The sequence below is a fragment of the Artemia sp. Qi Xiang Cuo genome, chromosome 19, assembly GCF_049724085.1.
Source record: "Artemia sp. Qi Xiang Cuo chromosome 19, ASM4972408v1, whole genome shotgun sequence".
In the NCBI taxonomy this organism is placed as follows: Eukaryota; Metazoa; Arthropoda; class Branchiopoda; order Anostraca; family Artemiidae; genus Artemia; species Artemia sp. Qi Xiang Cuo.
Genome location: NC_142812.1, coordinates 16,092,781 through 16,109,823, shown reverse-complemented (window position 1 = coordinate 16,109,823; position 17,043 = coordinate 16,092,781). Strand labels below are relative to the sequence as shown.

General features: G+C 36.0%; 1 protein-coding gene across 4 annotated transcripts in view; it reads left to right on the top strand.

The window, feature by feature from the left end:
* The window catches only part of form3 (FH2 domain-containing protein formin 3), a 205,438-nt gene that overhangs the window by 112,095 nt on the left and 76,300 nt on the right, over window positions 1-17,043 (top strand). For all 4 annotated transcript variants that reach the window (XM_089105464.1, XM_089105460.1, XM_089105462.1 and 1 more), the window contains exons 5-6: window positions 8,255-8,288; window positions 12,476-12,620. In XM_089105464.1, coding sequence (XP_088961590.1) covers window positions 8,255-8,288; window positions 12,476-12,620 — 179 coding nt within the window. The remainder of the gene's footprint in view (window positions 1-8,254; window positions 8,289-12,475; window positions 12,621-17,043) is intronic.

Sequence of the window (17,043 nt, the reverse complement as noted above, 5' to 3'; positions counted from 1 at the left end):
TGAATAAAAACGGGTAACACCGGAAGTTCTCAAAATATCTGTGCTTTGCTCCTTACCTTAGACCTTAGATCCTCCAGAGCCAGGAATGGCTCATAGGGCGTCTACGAAGCCTCGCCAGACATCTCGGAACTGAGCTGCAGCCGTGACATCCTCCCACTGTGGTTGAAGAGATAGCTCCGCACTTCTCAGGTTTCGGTCGTACTGCCGTCGTAGGGTGTGTCTTTGTCGACCTCTTTTCTGCCTCCCCTCGACCTCAAATATTGTTTTTGGGAGTCGATCCTCTGGCATACGAAGGACGTGACCAAGATACGTCCATCTCCTACGCATCAAGAGGTCAGTAACTAATGGCTGACCGGTTCGCCGACGGACTTCTATGTTGGTGACCTTTTCCTGCCACGATATGTTCAGAATCCTTCTAAGGCACATGTTCTCAAAACCTTGGACACGTTTCTCCAGTTGGACGTTTAATTTCCAGCAGTCGCTAGCATAGAGGGGGATGGACATCACATTGCTATTTAGGAGTCTTAGCTTTAAGCGCAGAGAGTATTTACTACTGCGCCAAACTGGTTTCAATTTATCAAAAGCCTATGTCGCCTGTCCAATTCTCCTCTTAATTTCATTAGCTATTTCACCATCATATTCAATCCAGCTCCCAAGATACTTAAATTCTTTGACCTGTTGAATTGCTTTACCTTTGCATTTTAGTATCAGCGGGGAGTCAGATGTGGCCATGCTCTTTTCCTTATTGACATTCACCGCAAGCCCCACTTTATCGGCCTTTTCATCTATGGCATCGAGTAGCAGCTGCAGTTGCTGTTTCGCTTCTTTGAGAAGAACAACGTCGTCTGCGAAGTCCAGATCCAAGACCTGCCAGCTGCTGATCTTCACTCCACAGCCTGAAGACTGCCGTAGAATATAATCCATTACAATGATAAACAGGAACGGGGATAGTACAACCTTGTTTGAATCAAGACATTATCTTGAAGAAACGCGTGTCCCCATTTTCTGTGCGAACGCAGCATTCAGTATTTTCATAAAGTGCCATTATCATTTTGACTAGTTTATTAGGTATTCCGTAATAATTTAGATTCTTCCATAAAGTATCTCGGTCGATAGAATCAAACGCCTTTTCAAAATCAATGAAGAGCGGGTAAATCTTTTTGTTCCATTCTCTTGACTCTTTCATCATCAGCTTTAGAATGAAAATAAGGTCAGAGCAAGACCTACCTGGTCGGAACCCGTGTTACTCTTCTCTGAGGTGTGAATCTAGGGCTACTCTTAGGCGTTCTAGTATGACTGTGGCTAGTATTTGCTAGGCAAAGACGTTAGGTTGATGCCCCTCCAGTTGTAACAGACTAGTGCATCGCCTTTCTTGAAGATTTTTACTAGTACACCTTTGATCCAGTCTTTTGGAACTTTTTCGCTATTCCAGATGACCACTAGGAGAGCAGTCCAAACGGTTATGCAGGCACGAAGGGACGCCTTCAGCATCTCTGCTGTGATCCCATCTACTCCAGGTGCCCGTCCATTTTTTAGCTTTTTCACAGCTGTCGTCACTTCTTCAGTGCTTGGGGGGTCAGTACTTACGTCAATTTGTAAAAACGGTTCGTCAGGTACTACTTCTAGCTCGTCAGGTCTGGGTCTATTTAAGACTTTCTCGAAATGTGAGGCCCATCTCTCGTCCGCTTTCTGTGGATTCCAGATTACGTCCTCACTTTCATCTTTTACAAGGGATGTTCGGATTGTTTTCTTTTCGACTACCTTATTCGTTGGTTGATACACCATTTTCGAGTCTCCTCTCGTAGCAGCTTTTTCTGCAATTGTTGCATTTTCCTCGATAACGTTTCTTTTGTCTTTCCTTGCACTTCTTTTAACCGCCTTATCCTCTTCTTTGTAACGGAGCTGTAACTGGGCTTTTTGTTCAGGGCTCAATGTGCTTAGGATAAGCGTCTAGGTCTCCTCGCGTTGACTGATACATCTCAAGGTGTTATCCAATATCCATTTTTCTTTCTTTCTAATCTTGAAGCCAATGCTTGCCTTCGCGACGTCATGGTATGCACTTTTCACTGATGCCCATATGTTTTCAACACTGAGTCTTCAGCTTCATCGAGCAGGTTTAACGCTTCAAATTTGTTATGTAGTGATATGCAAAAGCTTCTGCGGATATCACGATCTTTCAGCTTATCAGTGTCGAACTGTTTGTGTGTTGTGGCGTTGGTCTTGGTTTCTGAGCTTTCAGTTTAATTCTTACTTCGGCTATCAGCAAGATGTTATCTGAATTCACGTCCGCTCCTCGAAAGCCCCTCACGTCGACTAGGCTACTTCTCCAGCGTCTTGATATGAGGAAATGATCGATTTGGTTTTTTGTCCGGCCGTCGGGGGACACCCACTAGTACTTGTGAATCGTTTTATGTTCGAACATACTGCCGCCTATCACCAAGTCGTTGCTTAGGGCACAGTCAATTTGGAGTGCACCGCTTTCATTTATGTCTCTGATGCCATGTGGGCCCAGAACTTCAGGGCAGTAGTGACGATCTGCACCGACTTAAGCATTTAGATCGCCAACAAAACAGATTATATCGTGCCTGGGAACGTCTTTGGTGACCGATTGTAGTATGTTGTAGAAAGCATCTTTTTCCTCATCATCAGCTTCGTTGGTCGGAGCATAGCAGACGATGATGGTCATTTTTGTATAATTAGATACGAAACGAGCTGTCAATATACGTTCGCTAACTGGTGTCGAGTTGACCATTGCTCTGAGTGCAAGTGGCGACATCATAATTCCTACACCAGCTCGGTGGACGGAAGGGTGACCGCTAAATGCCATAGCATACCCATCATCAAATTTCTCTAATCCATTTCCAGTCCACCTTATTTCAGTGAGAACGAGTATATCGATGAGGTATTGTCTCATCTCTTTAATAACTTGTTCTGTCTTGGATATCTGGCTCATCGTTCTCACATTCCAAAAATCCGTCTTTAGGTGTTGTTTCGCAGTCAAATATCGGTTCCGGGGGCATGCGGGGTTCGTTATCTGGGGGAGAGGTGATGCATCCGAGGCTTTTGTAGGCGTTTCAGTTGCAGGTGCTTTTCCCCTGAAGGTTGCTCCTCAGGGTCCCGGGTGTGGGTTGCAAACCCACAGCCCAACCCTCCTCATTTAACGGACTTGAGACCGTCATGTTCCCCCAACCTCAGTGAGGCAAGGTTCCGAACCTTGCTCACCCAGTAACAATTCCAGCTGTGTATCTCACCATGTAGTAACATGGTAAACACTGGTAATGCCCATCTACCTTTCAGAAATAATGTAATATCCATGCGTAGACTATAGAGGGTAGAATAAATTTGTTAACAAAACATCACACATTCGCAAAAAAGTCCAAAAGGGCCTCTTTTTGGTGAGTATGTTTTGGTATATATGTTATTGTGTTTGTTGTTGAATATGCTGAGTATGTTTGGTAACTATGTTAGTGGAGTCCTTTTTGATAAGTATTTTTTAATAGTCGTAATGAGTTTTAATCTGAGTGTGTTTTCATATTTCTTACTTATGGGTACGCTCAGAAAACTGGTCTCTGCTTAACCTATTTTTAAATACAAGTGCTGCTAAATCAGAGTAAAGAGCATTTTTAAAGCACTATAAAACTTCAGAGTGAAGAGTGGGGGATTGTGGAGGGAATAACCTCTTGATTTTCAGAATGCTTTCCCAAAAAACAATAATGTGAAAATTATATTTTAATGAGTGAATAAGACAAATTTGTTTTATTTACTAATAATTACAAAATAAACTATATATACACACAACCGCCTGGGGAAGGCTCGAAAAGCCTGATGATGGACGGCTGCAATCCTCTAATTCTCAACTAGTAAAGAGTGAACAAGGAGGGAGATTTTCAGTTATTCGGATTGAAGATCTGTTTGATGTCTGATCTTCTACGGGCCTGAAGCAATTCTGAAAACAACTTAGAATATAAACATATGTTAATCCACCCTTTACTTCAATTTTGGAGCTTGGGGCACTATTAGCCCAGGTTGTTCTCTACTTATAGTTTGTTACAAATGTAAAGAAACTAAATAGAAAAGTTAAAATTGTGGCCTACAAAACAAATACTTGGGTTTTATCTATTTAGACGACAAAATCACCTTACAAATTAAATAAAAATGCAAGAAAAACACCGACTCTTAAAAAAAAAATTAGCGACTCAATATTTGTGATGATTTCCTTGCAACACTCGGGGTCGAACCAGGAAACCTGTAAACGAGAGGCATGGCTTTCTCAACCGCGCTGTCACAAGGTATCCAATAATTTGATTTTCCTAAGATACTATGCACATGGTTTTGATTAAAGGATTATAATTGCTGATACACAGCCACTCTTAGTTTTACAGCAGATTTGAGGCTTTATTTATATTAATGGACACCAAAACATGAAAAGAAAATATTGCGATATAGCACAGTAATTAGATGAAAGATAAGAAAGGTTTAATTTTATTCCCCATGGAACTTTTACAAAATTAATATTTCAAATATTTGACTTTTGGACAATGTACAAATCGAAGTTAAGGAAAAAATAAAATCTTATGAAATATTGGTAAGAAGGACAAAACCAAATTTTAGTCACACTTGTGGTCAACATCAAAATTAGCCTGAAACGACGTAAAAAATGAGGTTTTTGCGAATTCGTATTAAAACCATTTATTGATGTTTTCAAAATAAAAATTGTTTCTTTAAACTGTTAAAACTGTTTTTTTTAAAAAAAATAAAAAAAAAAAAAAAAATTTATTTTTAAAAAAAAAATTATTTTTTTATTAAAAAAAAAAAATTAAAATAACAATTTTTTTCTATTTTATTTTATTTTCATTCTATTTTGTGTTTCTGGGGGTTGAGATATACTAGAGTAAGATAAAGGTTAACACTGGGGCTGTGGAGGTGATATCGACCCGAAGGCAAATTCATTAGACACTGATTGATTGATTTTAATTTTCTGAACAAATTCTCTATCTCAAAATTTTGATTCTATATAACAGGGATTAGCGGGTGGCCAGAGAGCAGAAAAGGAACCGAGAGGAAGGCTGATTGTCCTCCAGCAGTTCTTGGCCTTTAATAAAGCCACTAAAACTTACAAATTCCAATCGAATCAGTCCCTTCCCAAACTCCTAAGACAGCCCCTTCCATTTGAAGTGGGTGGGGCATCTTAATAGGGTGGGTGACTGTAATACCTTACGATGGACCGTTATTCCTAAAAAAATACACCCCTCCATCTAGCACGTACGCAGGGGGAGCCTCCGGACCCGCTCCCTCCCAAATCTCATGATTTTTAAATATTTCCCCATAATTTTCTGATACTTCTCACAGAATAAGGGATTTGAAGGACGTGGCTCCTTCCCGCTGAAAAAAAATTCCCGCGTACGTGCCTGCCCTTCGTATATTTATTAGAACGGACAGTCTGAATATCAAAACCTAATTGAAGGTTCATAATTTTTACGGTTTAAAGGTAAGTTCATTGGGCAGATTTTCGCCTGGGAAACAAGATGCCATTAAAGGTTAAAATAAGGTATGTTATCGTTTAGTTTTCAGTTAAAAAAAAGACTCCTGGTAAGGCTTGGTTATCTACCGTAATCTGTTATATTATAATAACCGCTACCCCTCCCTCTCGGTTCCGTATCTGCTCTCTGGCCGCCCCCTAATCCCACTAATGTAAAAACAAAAATACTGTAGGGAATTCTGCACACATATTCTGCCTGTATTTTGGAATGTTTTTAGAATATTAAAAAATGCCGCGTTTTCTTCATAAGTTTTAGTTGACAATCTTTCTGTGTGGCTTCTGAATTTTACATATGGGAGAATTTTTGAATATTCTACCAGTATTCCAGAATATAGGCTGAATGTGTGGTGCAGACTATCCTATAGTATTCATTTTTACCCACCTTGAACAACAGGGGAATCTCATTGTTGCACCGATTTGTCTCGGGTTTTTTGCCCTAGGTGATCCTATTGAAAAAATGGTTGCAGAATTTCGGAAGAGGGCTCATTTTAATAAAACTGAAAACATCGAAATACATTTTTAGAGAAAGGAAATGGGTTGGGTCACAGCTGAGCGCCTTCCTCTGCTAGTTTCTACCCTAAAATATAAACTTTGGCCCAAATAATGCCAAGATGCTGGGGAATACAAATTTTGAGACAGTCAATCGATTTTTCATAAATCGATCTCTCGATTTTTCATAAATCGATTTTTTGATTTTTGATAAATCGATTTTTCATAAACCGATTTTTCGATTTCTCATAAAGCGATTTTTCATAAATCGATTTTTCGATTTTTTCATAAATCGATTGCAATCTAAAACCCTCAATTTGAGGTTTACAGTTCGTCATTTTGAAAATCAAAGAAAAATTGCATTTAGCGAAGAAAATGAGGATTGACGACATCACAAAAGCTGGTGAGGCGTTTAAAGGAAGGCGTTAGATTTTACGAAGATTAATGCTAGAACTATCTTTTCGAATAGACTCCAAACCCCCCCCCCCCCCACCCCCCCCCCCCCCCCCGCCTTTCCAGCTCATTTGGGGAAGAGTTGGATTTGGACTGGGATGCAAATAAACTAGATGCGACTCTTAAGTCTCAGTGAATAATTTTTTTTAATATTTTGAATTTGAATTAATAATTCTGTAATTTAATAATTTTGAATTAAGAATTTTGAAGTAATAGCCTACCCGACTAACTAATAACTTTATTTAAGTCGAATCTTCTAAGCAAATACACGTGTGTGGCTTCAGGCTAGGACAAATTATTTACTTATTTTTGGTAGCCTACACTTTTCGAAAAAAAAGTTTCAAGTCCAGAAGTAGAATATTCCAGCCCTTTCAGAAATCAAGTGCCGATGATGGCATATTTTGTTCTGATGTCAATAGCTTTCAATATAAACCTGAGCTTATTCGAGCACAGTAATGATCGTCTATTTTTTATCTGTCTTGACTTTAACATCATCAGTATATCTATTTGCTTTTAATTGTTTGATTATTGAGTTGATAAATGATCTCATTTAATGATGTCTCCTAATTTTATGTCTTTTTTATTCATTTTTTCTCTCCGTTTTTCAGTGTTATTTTTAACGTTAGTATTGTGTTATCGTAAGGTTTCTGTATATGGTTGATAGCTATTCTGTACAGTTACTGTTATTTTTATTTTTACTCCATCATAGATATTATATTGTTTTTATTATTATTATTGTTATTATTTTTATTTTTTATTGTTACTGTTATCATTTGATAAATAGCGAGCGTTAATAACCTTTATTTAAGGTGTATGTTTTTGGCAACTTCAGTCCAAAAGGACAAGATTTTGTTCCACATTTTATAGGTGTTTAGCTTCTGCAAAAGGCCACCCAGAGGGAGCAAGAGGGTTGGGCTTCGCCCTTCCCCCATCTTTGGAGACCAAAATTGAAAAAAAGTGTTAAATTTTGTGTTATTCAGAAAAAGATACAGTGTTTTCCCGGTCAAGAGCAAAGCTTTTTTTCAAACTTTTTTTCTTTTAAAAAGCGAAGCTTTTTTCAAACTTTATCCCCCCGAGAAATTTTTCCGCAGAATTTTCCCGAAGTTCCCCAATTTGGGCTAATGTTTTTGGCTATTTCAGCTAGTGTAATACCACAAAATCTGACAACTGTGTACTGTATATATAACCTATTTATGCTTTGTTACTGATAATTAAACTATAGGTATGAATTCCTCTACAGAAAATGCTAGAGACAAACTTTTTATTATTTTGAATCTAATTTTTGCTAATTACAAAAAGTCGTCGCCATATATTCAACTGAAGAAATGATCTTGGCCTTCCTAAAAGGCATCTATTGCAAAATATTTGAAATATTTATGTAAGAAAAAACATGTTTTGTAAATAGCAAAGCAGATGGGCATTTATTTTACTTAATTATGTGTACAAATTTGTCTTATCTGTGATAAATCTCATTAATATATCTTATATATTTAGCAAGAAGGACCTACTTTCTGCTACCCGGTATACATCTCATAATGCTATGTGTGCTGCGAAGCTCCGCCACGCTTTGCTCAGTTTTCAACATGCGTGACGCAGTTTCCGCCATGCTTTGCAAGCGCAATGTGGTGTACGTGATTGATTAAAGTAGGCGCCTTCTTGATATTTAGTATATTTATGAATATAAAAAAATATTTAGGTCTATGTTTGATTTAAATTTGTTATAGTTAATCAGTTTATTCTAGTGCATTTTTTTATTTTAACCTCTTTTTTCAGGTTTGAAGCTGATAAGCGTTCTTAGTGACATTAGGTAAGTCTGTTTGTTAATATTTTGTTCTGATCTTAAAAATATTGGAAGTTTAAATTTAAAAACAACTTCCGAGGTCCTAGTTTGGGGTTATGGATCCTTTTCTGGATATTTTATCAATCTAGCAGAAAAACATTTTCAAATTCAAGAGAAACTATATCCTGGAAGAAGAAGGAGAGAGTTGGCTACTAGAAAACAGCTTCTTAGGCTGGGGTGCAGTTGCTCCTTCCAGACCTAATTTTGCCCATTCCTTTCCCCTCTAGTCCTAATCTCCACCAGATTTTTGTTTGCTCAATCAGACAGTTTGAAGCATAAACAGTTTTTCTGATTCTTTTTGTCAACAAACCAAGAAAAGAGGACACTCATTGTTGACTATACAAAAAAAATATTTTTCTTTTTTTCGAGGTGAAGGGGTAGGGGGGGGGGGAGGGGCAAGTTACCTTTATGTTTTTTTTTACAATGGTTATTTCAATGGTGTATTTTTCGTTTCGATTCGACGCCATTTTCGAGGTGTTTCAGGCTAATTTTGAAATCCCATAAATCTATTTTCAAAATAACATTTACTATTAAAGATAATTGAAATCCAGAATCAGCTACAAATGAAGTTCTTTCCCACTAGACAGCTTTTTTAAGTGCGTTTTTATTTTTAGTGACTATGGGCCGTGGTGGGTTCTTTACTAGGTTGCAGCTATCACTGCAACCATAACTATGATTATATAATTGTTTTGTTATTCACCTTGTTATCCATACAAACTGCCTACCACTCAGTTTGCCTTATTTCTATCCTTTACCTTATTGGATTCTTGCTAGTTCATTCCGCTTTAGGCTTTTTATTGGAAAATGACTTTGCCCCTTCCAGTTTTTTTTTTTTTTGTATTTTTGACTATGTTCCCAACCAGTGTAAGCTGCAATTCGATTTCAGACAGTTTCATTTTGACAGTGTAACATTGAAACATAAACTCATTGACTAGAATCGAGTAAAACTACTCCCTCAACATAGGTGCAAAGAGTCCTTATCATCCTTTACACAATCGGTCGAAGCTACTGTAGCAGGTAGTCCAAAAATAGTGTCCGCGAAAAAAGTAAAATCCGAACGTAATTTCAGAATGAAGCAATATGAAAATTTTCTGTCATTAAGTCACTAAGTTTTCTGTCAGTTTTCTGTTTTCTTTCAGTTGTCAGTTTAAGTTGTCAGTTTTCAGTTTGTTGTCAGTTTTAGTTGTCAGTTTGTCAGTTTTCTGTTTTATGTCAGTTGTCAGTTTTAAGTTTTCTGTCAGTTTTCAGTTTTCTGTCACTAAGTTCTGAATTTGATGTTAGTTTTGTAACATATAGAACAATAGATCATAAATAATAGAACATAGAACTAAGCTCCATGTCCTCATTAGGCTTTTGAGGAGATTTGTGTTTAATATGTGTCGGATTAACGACGCTTCTTGACTATTAAGGTCCTTGGGTCAGCGCTGAAGTGTTTTCCTACAGTCGGGTTCGATCTCTGGATCCCGTATTACCAAGCTAAGGGGAAACCCACTGCCCCACCACATGACTTTTCCAGATTTGTAATCACACGTTTTAATGGTTTCAAAATTTTTGCCAATTTTGACGGTTGGACTATGGAACATTTCAGTAAAGGGCTAGACACCCGTAGCTGATTTCGGGAACTGATTTCAGCATCAGTGGACAAACGATAGCGGTAAGAAAAATTCGTTAAAAGAAAAATTTATTGCGCGAGATTTTCAAAACAAAAAATCATGGACACAAATAGTCAAATGGAGTTTATTAATAGTTGCTTGATTGAATTCAGCTCAGTTCTCAGTTTATTTCTCATTAGTGGGGTCTTTCACCACAGATACCTCTGACTGACTATTTATTTGTGTTCCTATTTTTTTGTGATGATCATGATGAAAATCAGCGCTGATTTTGTAAATCGGCGCCAAAAACTAGAAAATTTTTCAAGCTCAAATCGACGCCGATTTCCTTTCAAATTGGCGCATATTTGGAAATCAGTTACGTGTGCCCAGCCGACGTTTGCCTGCTCTTGTTGCTTTTAATCGCGACGAGAACGCTAAATAACAAAATTCAGAGACATCTATAATGGTCATTTAAGTAGAGGAAAGAACTGTGTTATAATTATAGCAACACTAAACTAGAGTGCATATCTTGTACGCAAGGATAAATCATTGCGAGACTGAGTGTAATTTTAGAGAGTTTTAATGTATCTTTTTTAGGAGTTATGGATTTTTATATTTCTTAACATTGGACGTGATCGTCTCTTACTAGGTTGCTAGCTACCGCTGCAACCCGGATAGGTATTGAACAAATTTAGAAATTAAGCTCATAGCAAAAAAATTGAGTTTAAGTTAAAATCAGTCAACTGACTAAGTGCACTATGTAATGTTGTCCATGTTTGGACATATTTGAAAATAATCATCAGTATTAAGCTTAAGCTCATACAAACTGGAGATAAAATTTAAATATGTAAATCTAGTTTTACAGTCAAGTTTATGCGCACTTCAGAAAGATGGCAATAGTAAGGCGTTTCTTTGGCTGACCATAAACGTTTCCTGGGGGTTCTTTCATTTACAGGAATAGTGACATTTACAGGAATCTAGTTTTTGTGTGTTTTACCTTCTCATTCTTGCCCAACTGGATCTTCCCCCTTTTTTGTGATTAGGTGTCAGGAACGTCACATGAATCCTAAAACTATTGACTACGTTCGAGCACCCCTTATCCCCGTTATCCGGCTAAACTTAACTTCCCTAGATGTAATTTGTGAAATATACCGACAAATACTTATCCAGCCACGTGCTTGATGAAGTACTTATGGACAACAAGGCGAGTAACAACAATGATCACGTGTATTCCAGAGTAAACACAACTTATAACCCTGTAAACATAACTCACATACAACCCATAAGGTGTGCTGTTTTTCACTATGGCTCTCTCCTTTTGCTCCCTCTCTTTAATTTTTGTGTTTTTATTTGCATTTTTGAATTGCTTGTTTAGATATGACGTCAATTATTTTAGCTTATTTTCTACTTTCCGGAGTCATCTGGTGTAACGTATCTGACAACTAATCTTTTCTTTCTTTTCTTTCCTTCTTTTCTTTCTTCAGTAGTATCTTGTTTTATTTCCCCTTCTTTTCTTTTTATTTCTTCTTCCCTCTTTTCTTGTTTAGTGGTATCTTATTTTCCCTCTCACTCTTTTATCTTTTCTATTTCCTGTTCCTTTTTCTTCTTTTGTAGTATCTTATTTTCTCTCTCACCCTTTTATCTTTTCTATTCCTCTTCCTTCTTTTTTCTTGTATCATATTATTTTCTCTCTCTCAGCCTTTTATCTTTCCTATACTTTTATCTTTTCTATTTCCTCTTCCTTCTTTTTTCTTTTGTAGTATCTTATTGTCTCTCTCACCCTTTTATCTTTCCTGCACTTTTATCTTTTCTATTCCCTCTTCCTTCTTTTTTTCTCTTGTAGTATCTTATTTTCTCTCTCACCATTCACCATCTCACAAAGCTAAGAATCTCAATAGAGCTTCAAGATAGCTAATTTACAGTTCTTACTAGTTTTGGGCCTACCCCCTTTTCTGCAATTTTGACTCATTCAGATTATGAAAAATTCGAACGAGCTAAATTGTTATTAATTTGGTAATCCGATGATAAACTTAAAGTTAAACTTCTCAAATTCAATTAATTTCCTACAAATACACCAAGCCGAACTTTCGAAAAATCAAACCAATATCGAGTATTGCGAGCCAAAGCATATGAGAAACTATTTTCTATTTACTATTTTTAGAATGTAAATGTTCTGAGAGTGTAAATACATAGAAACTTTAAAAAATCAGATTTTTTTTTAATTTTTTAAAAATTTAAAAATAAATTTATTATTTTAAATGACATATATTCTGTATTTTGAATTGATCTATGCTTGAAGATACTGGGCTCGGGTTTTAATCCCAGCTTCAGCAAAGTTGGACGACAGGCTTGTTACCTATCCCTGTAAAGAAGACCGGGCAACTGCAACGTTGAAAATTTGTAATGCCCAATGCGCCATCTATGGCTCTGGAGAATCTTTATAATTTTTTTAAGATGGTATATAGCCAGGTATCTTACCATTTGCCAATCATCACAATTCCTTTTTGTTATGAATTCTGAAATAAATAAATGAGTAAAACAACCTTTATTCCATCTTTAAAGAAGGGAAAAGGCAATTGACAATGATGTACTGGTTCAACTCGATGTCTTCGATGAGCAAAGAGAGAGTGACGAGTCCCAGTTTTCAGGGCCTGAAGGTGTGGACCTGTCTTCTCCCCTTGATGTTTTTCATGCTGTCTTTAGACAGGTAATCCTATTTAAAATATTATTGTTTTTCAGTGAAGAAAATAATTTTTTAATAAAATTTAATGAAAAAAAAGTTTAGTGACCTGGGCTTGTGTTGCTAATCCATAAAGGACACTTATTTACATCAGTGTATTAGGGTATTACAGTGTATTACACCGAAGACACCAGTGTATTACGGGTATTACAATGTATTACACCGTATACACCAGTGTATTATAGTAGCGGTCGCCAATCTGTGGTCCATGGACCACTGGTGGTCCATGAAAATATTTAGGTGATCCAAGAAGAATAGGGACCATTATCAAACGATGTCTCTTTTTTATGTTCCGTTAACATAAAAATAAACAAAATAAGGAAACATATCATATATTCAAAATTTAAAACTTAAGTTTACTATCATATAGCTTTATTGCAACTGAAAAAGGCTAAAAAAAAGAATTGAGATAGGGGTTAGACACATTAAACGATTTCTGCCGCTGTACGTTCTTGAATCTACATACATCTATGAAAGGATGCATTAAACGTTTTCTGTTGCTGTACATTCTTGAATCAGCATACATCTATGACAGGAAAAATTTCTGTTTGGCTTTCTATTTCTGCGAACGAATTTCTGCAAAAAGGTTTCATTCTATTTCAATTTTCAATCCAGTCTCCAGTATTAGTTTAGTTTAGTTCCTACGGGAACTATACGTTCCTGATATTCTACGACTCAGCATAAGCTCCTTGACAGTAAATTAATACTTATGTGAGCAAGTTTTCTCAAAGTTGAAAAATAGGAAGTTAACAGCTATCAATATGAAAAATTTTTTCTTAATAGACTTTTCAGAAACTATTGAGTGAAAAAAAAGCAAGGACCCATAATGAGTTAGAAAAGCCAAGTGAATATTTTGCACTTTTTTGGAAAAAGTGAAGATAAAATAAGTGATAAAAATAGTAACAATAGTGAGGTATATGACTTACCAGAGCATCCACAGTCGTCGTCAGACGACATTACAAAGGACATTCAAAAAGGAAGTGAAAAGAAAAGTACGCAAAGTATAAAAAAAATAGGATTCAGTTACCGGAAATTTGGATTTATTCAATAACCTGGTAGTGAACTGGACCCAAGACCTCTTTGTGCTATTTATCATGTAAGTTTATCTAACGCTGCCCTGAAAACGTCAAACGAAACGTTCACTTGCAATCAAAACACCCAGATTTAGTTGACAAAGTACTTGAATATTTTCAAAGAGCGCATGAAAGTGGGAAAAAGCAAATAGGGGCCTTAAAATATGGTTGCTGAAGATAAGTCCCTATTAAGGGCCTCCTTCTTGATAGCACTCAAAATTGCATATAATAAAAAAAACTTATACGATAGGAGAGGACTTAATCAAACTTTGCATGTTACAAGCCTGTGAAGCTGCTTTGGGAAAACATGCTATCCAAAGACTGAAGTTAATTTCTATTTCTGCTAACACTTTTAGGTGCAGAATTGAAGACATGGTTTTTCTTTTCCAAATCCACATAAGTGGTCCACCAAATAAAAATTATACTTTTAGTGGTCCTTGAGCTTTTAAAGGTTGTTGACCGCTTTATTAGGGCATTACGATGCATTATGCCAAAACTAAACAAAAAATAATTTACAACTTGAGAGAAAAAAACAACTTAAGAATTCAAAATTCGTACACCTGCAGGCAATGGTGTCTCAAGTGGTCGCGAAAGGTAGAATCAACGACTATTTGTAACTTAAAAGAGTGGGAACTGGCACTAATGTTGACAAAAAAACTATCAATGCCATCTAGTGTTTGGCTACAATTGGTATTTTTCCATATAATAATAAGAACAATTTATTTAATTAGTGTAATTGTTAAAATTAGGGTAGTAATAAGTCTCTAATCTCAGTTCCTAATAGAAAAAGCGATTGATGAGCTTGATTAAATGATAAGTGTCACCAAATGCTAGATGGCAATGATATTTTGTGTCGAAACGAGCACCAGATCCTGCCCTGATAATTTACCTACGCTCTTTGGGTAGAACTTTCAGCTTAATCTATTAGAGATGACGGCACCTGAGACCACGGTACTGGAATAACGTGGTGAACATTGAAAACGGGCCTATTGATTTAGATTTCAAAAGGCCCGCCAGCAAATAATCATTAAAGAACATGGATGCCAACTAAACAGCTCTGTCAGGTATGCCCTGGTCTACCTGTAAATAAATAAATAATAATAAAATAAATAATTAAATTATTAAGAGTCACTGTGTCTTGTGTTTATGCTTGAATTATCATTTTGGGCTTGCTTAAGAACAACAGTAGTTGGTCAGATGTGAGTTCCATCCGTCTTTATTTATTTTATTTTACAAATTGTGTTTTTAATTTGTCTAAGTTAGATTTTTTTTTCTTCGTGTTTTTTCTTCACCTTTTTCGCACTGATAAAGGCTTCCCGATGTGAAGCTGAAATTCCGTATTTTCAATGTTATTTGTAATTTTTTTTTTTCAACGTTAAGATTCATTTAAAAGTTTTACTCTTTTTCAATATTTTCGTTTAAGTTTCCTAAATACCAGAGGTCTATTTATTTTCTGCATTTTGTTATAATACCTTTCCCGTGCCGGAATAGCTGTTTTGTCCCTGTCCTCTGTTTTTCTGTATTTTGAATTTCAGTGTCTGACTGAATTCTGTTGCATATAAGTTTATAAGACCTTTTTCTGGGCATGATCCAGGGGCTATTTACCTTCCTCCTTCTCCCCCTTTGAAGACGGAAAATACAGGAAATTGCAAAATTTGCAACTTTTTTAAACCTTGGCCTTTCGCTGCTCCCCTCAGAAAGCGCTTAGTGTGAATTTATTCCCCTGCAAATCTTTAACCTTGGAATGGGTGTCCTCTACCCAAAAGAAATTTTCGAGTTACTATCCCTCCCTAGCTTGTTTGCAAGAATAATGAAATGTTTTGATATAAAAAAATTTCTTCAGCTTCCGTACCCACCCCGCCCTCCCCTCACCAGGAACGCATTCAGATGTTTTAAATATTCGGATTGTTCATACCGATTTTAAAGGTATATCTTCGGGTATATCGCGATTTAAAGGTATTTTTTCGGGTAAAGGTATGTCTCCCCCATAAAATATTAAATGTTTATACAATGTATCCATTTTTGGCATTTCCTCTGAATTTGGTATACAATTTTGTCTCAGTATTTTTTGTTTATCACTAAACCTTCTCTTATATTTATCCTGCATGTTATGGTAAAGTGAAAAATATAAATGATTAATGCATGAACGCATGCATGTAGAGATTTATTTAGGTTGGGAGGGGGGAAACTATTTTTAGGGATATCAAATTTTGGAATTTTCGTGAATTTTGTCGTTTATGAAAACCGTTATCACCTAATAGCATATATATCGGCTGTCAGTTTTATCATGCGCACGCATCATATTAAATAATTTTAAGCAATAATTTTACAAGAATTTTATTTTACACGTTAAAGAGGTAAATATATAGAAATGTTTTAAGAGAATTTCAGAGTCTGAAGAGTTTGTTTGATGGTTATTTCATGTTACTTCATCTATATGGGATAATAAAGTCTAAAGTAAAAAGATAATGAAAGATCGCCTAGCATGTATGTTAGTCCATTGTATTGGTTCCGGCTAGTTACTGGGAAATCTTGGGTTCAACTCTTGTACCAGCAGCGATTTCTGAAGCAATTAACTCTAGTGAGTAAATTAAAGTCACCAGCTTGATTGCTTGGGCTCGTTTTTGTCATTGCGACAATTATCTTCAGTAAAATTAAAGCGTAGTATCTATGCGAATTTAGTTAAAATGACTAACTGAACTTTGAAAACAGTTATTGCGCTATCTACAATTTAACAATATAGAGGGCGACTAAAGCTATAACACTGAAAATGCGAGATTTTCAAACTTGTAGCTAAGTTCGTCATGGAGGCGTGCACAATGGGCAGGTTGCCCAGGAGTGCTACAAACAAACAACAACAGCTAAGTTCGTGTAGCTTAAGAAGGCAATTTTTATTTTATCATAGAATTCTGGTACATTTTCTGACCTTTTTCACATTTCGACAAAATATAAAGGAAATTTTATCTCATGCGTGTATCGGAAACCACTAAAAAAAAAAAAAAAAAAAAAAAAAAAAAAAAAAAAAAAAAAAAATCCATTTTCAAATTGATAAAGTCACCTTGAGAAGGGGAAAGGGGCTAAGCACCTTACAGGGCCAATTTTCAGAGCTAATGTCACAGGAATTTTCTCCTTTTTTCGGTAATTTACCATTTATTTTTTTAGGGAGCTTTTGTGCTGTTCATAGAGAAATATTATTGGTTATGCAGGTAATAATCACTAATATAGTAACATAATTTATTATATTAAAAATAAAGCATAACATAGATTTAGCTTGTTTAATATAAAATGTAAATCTAATTAATAATTTAATAAAAATA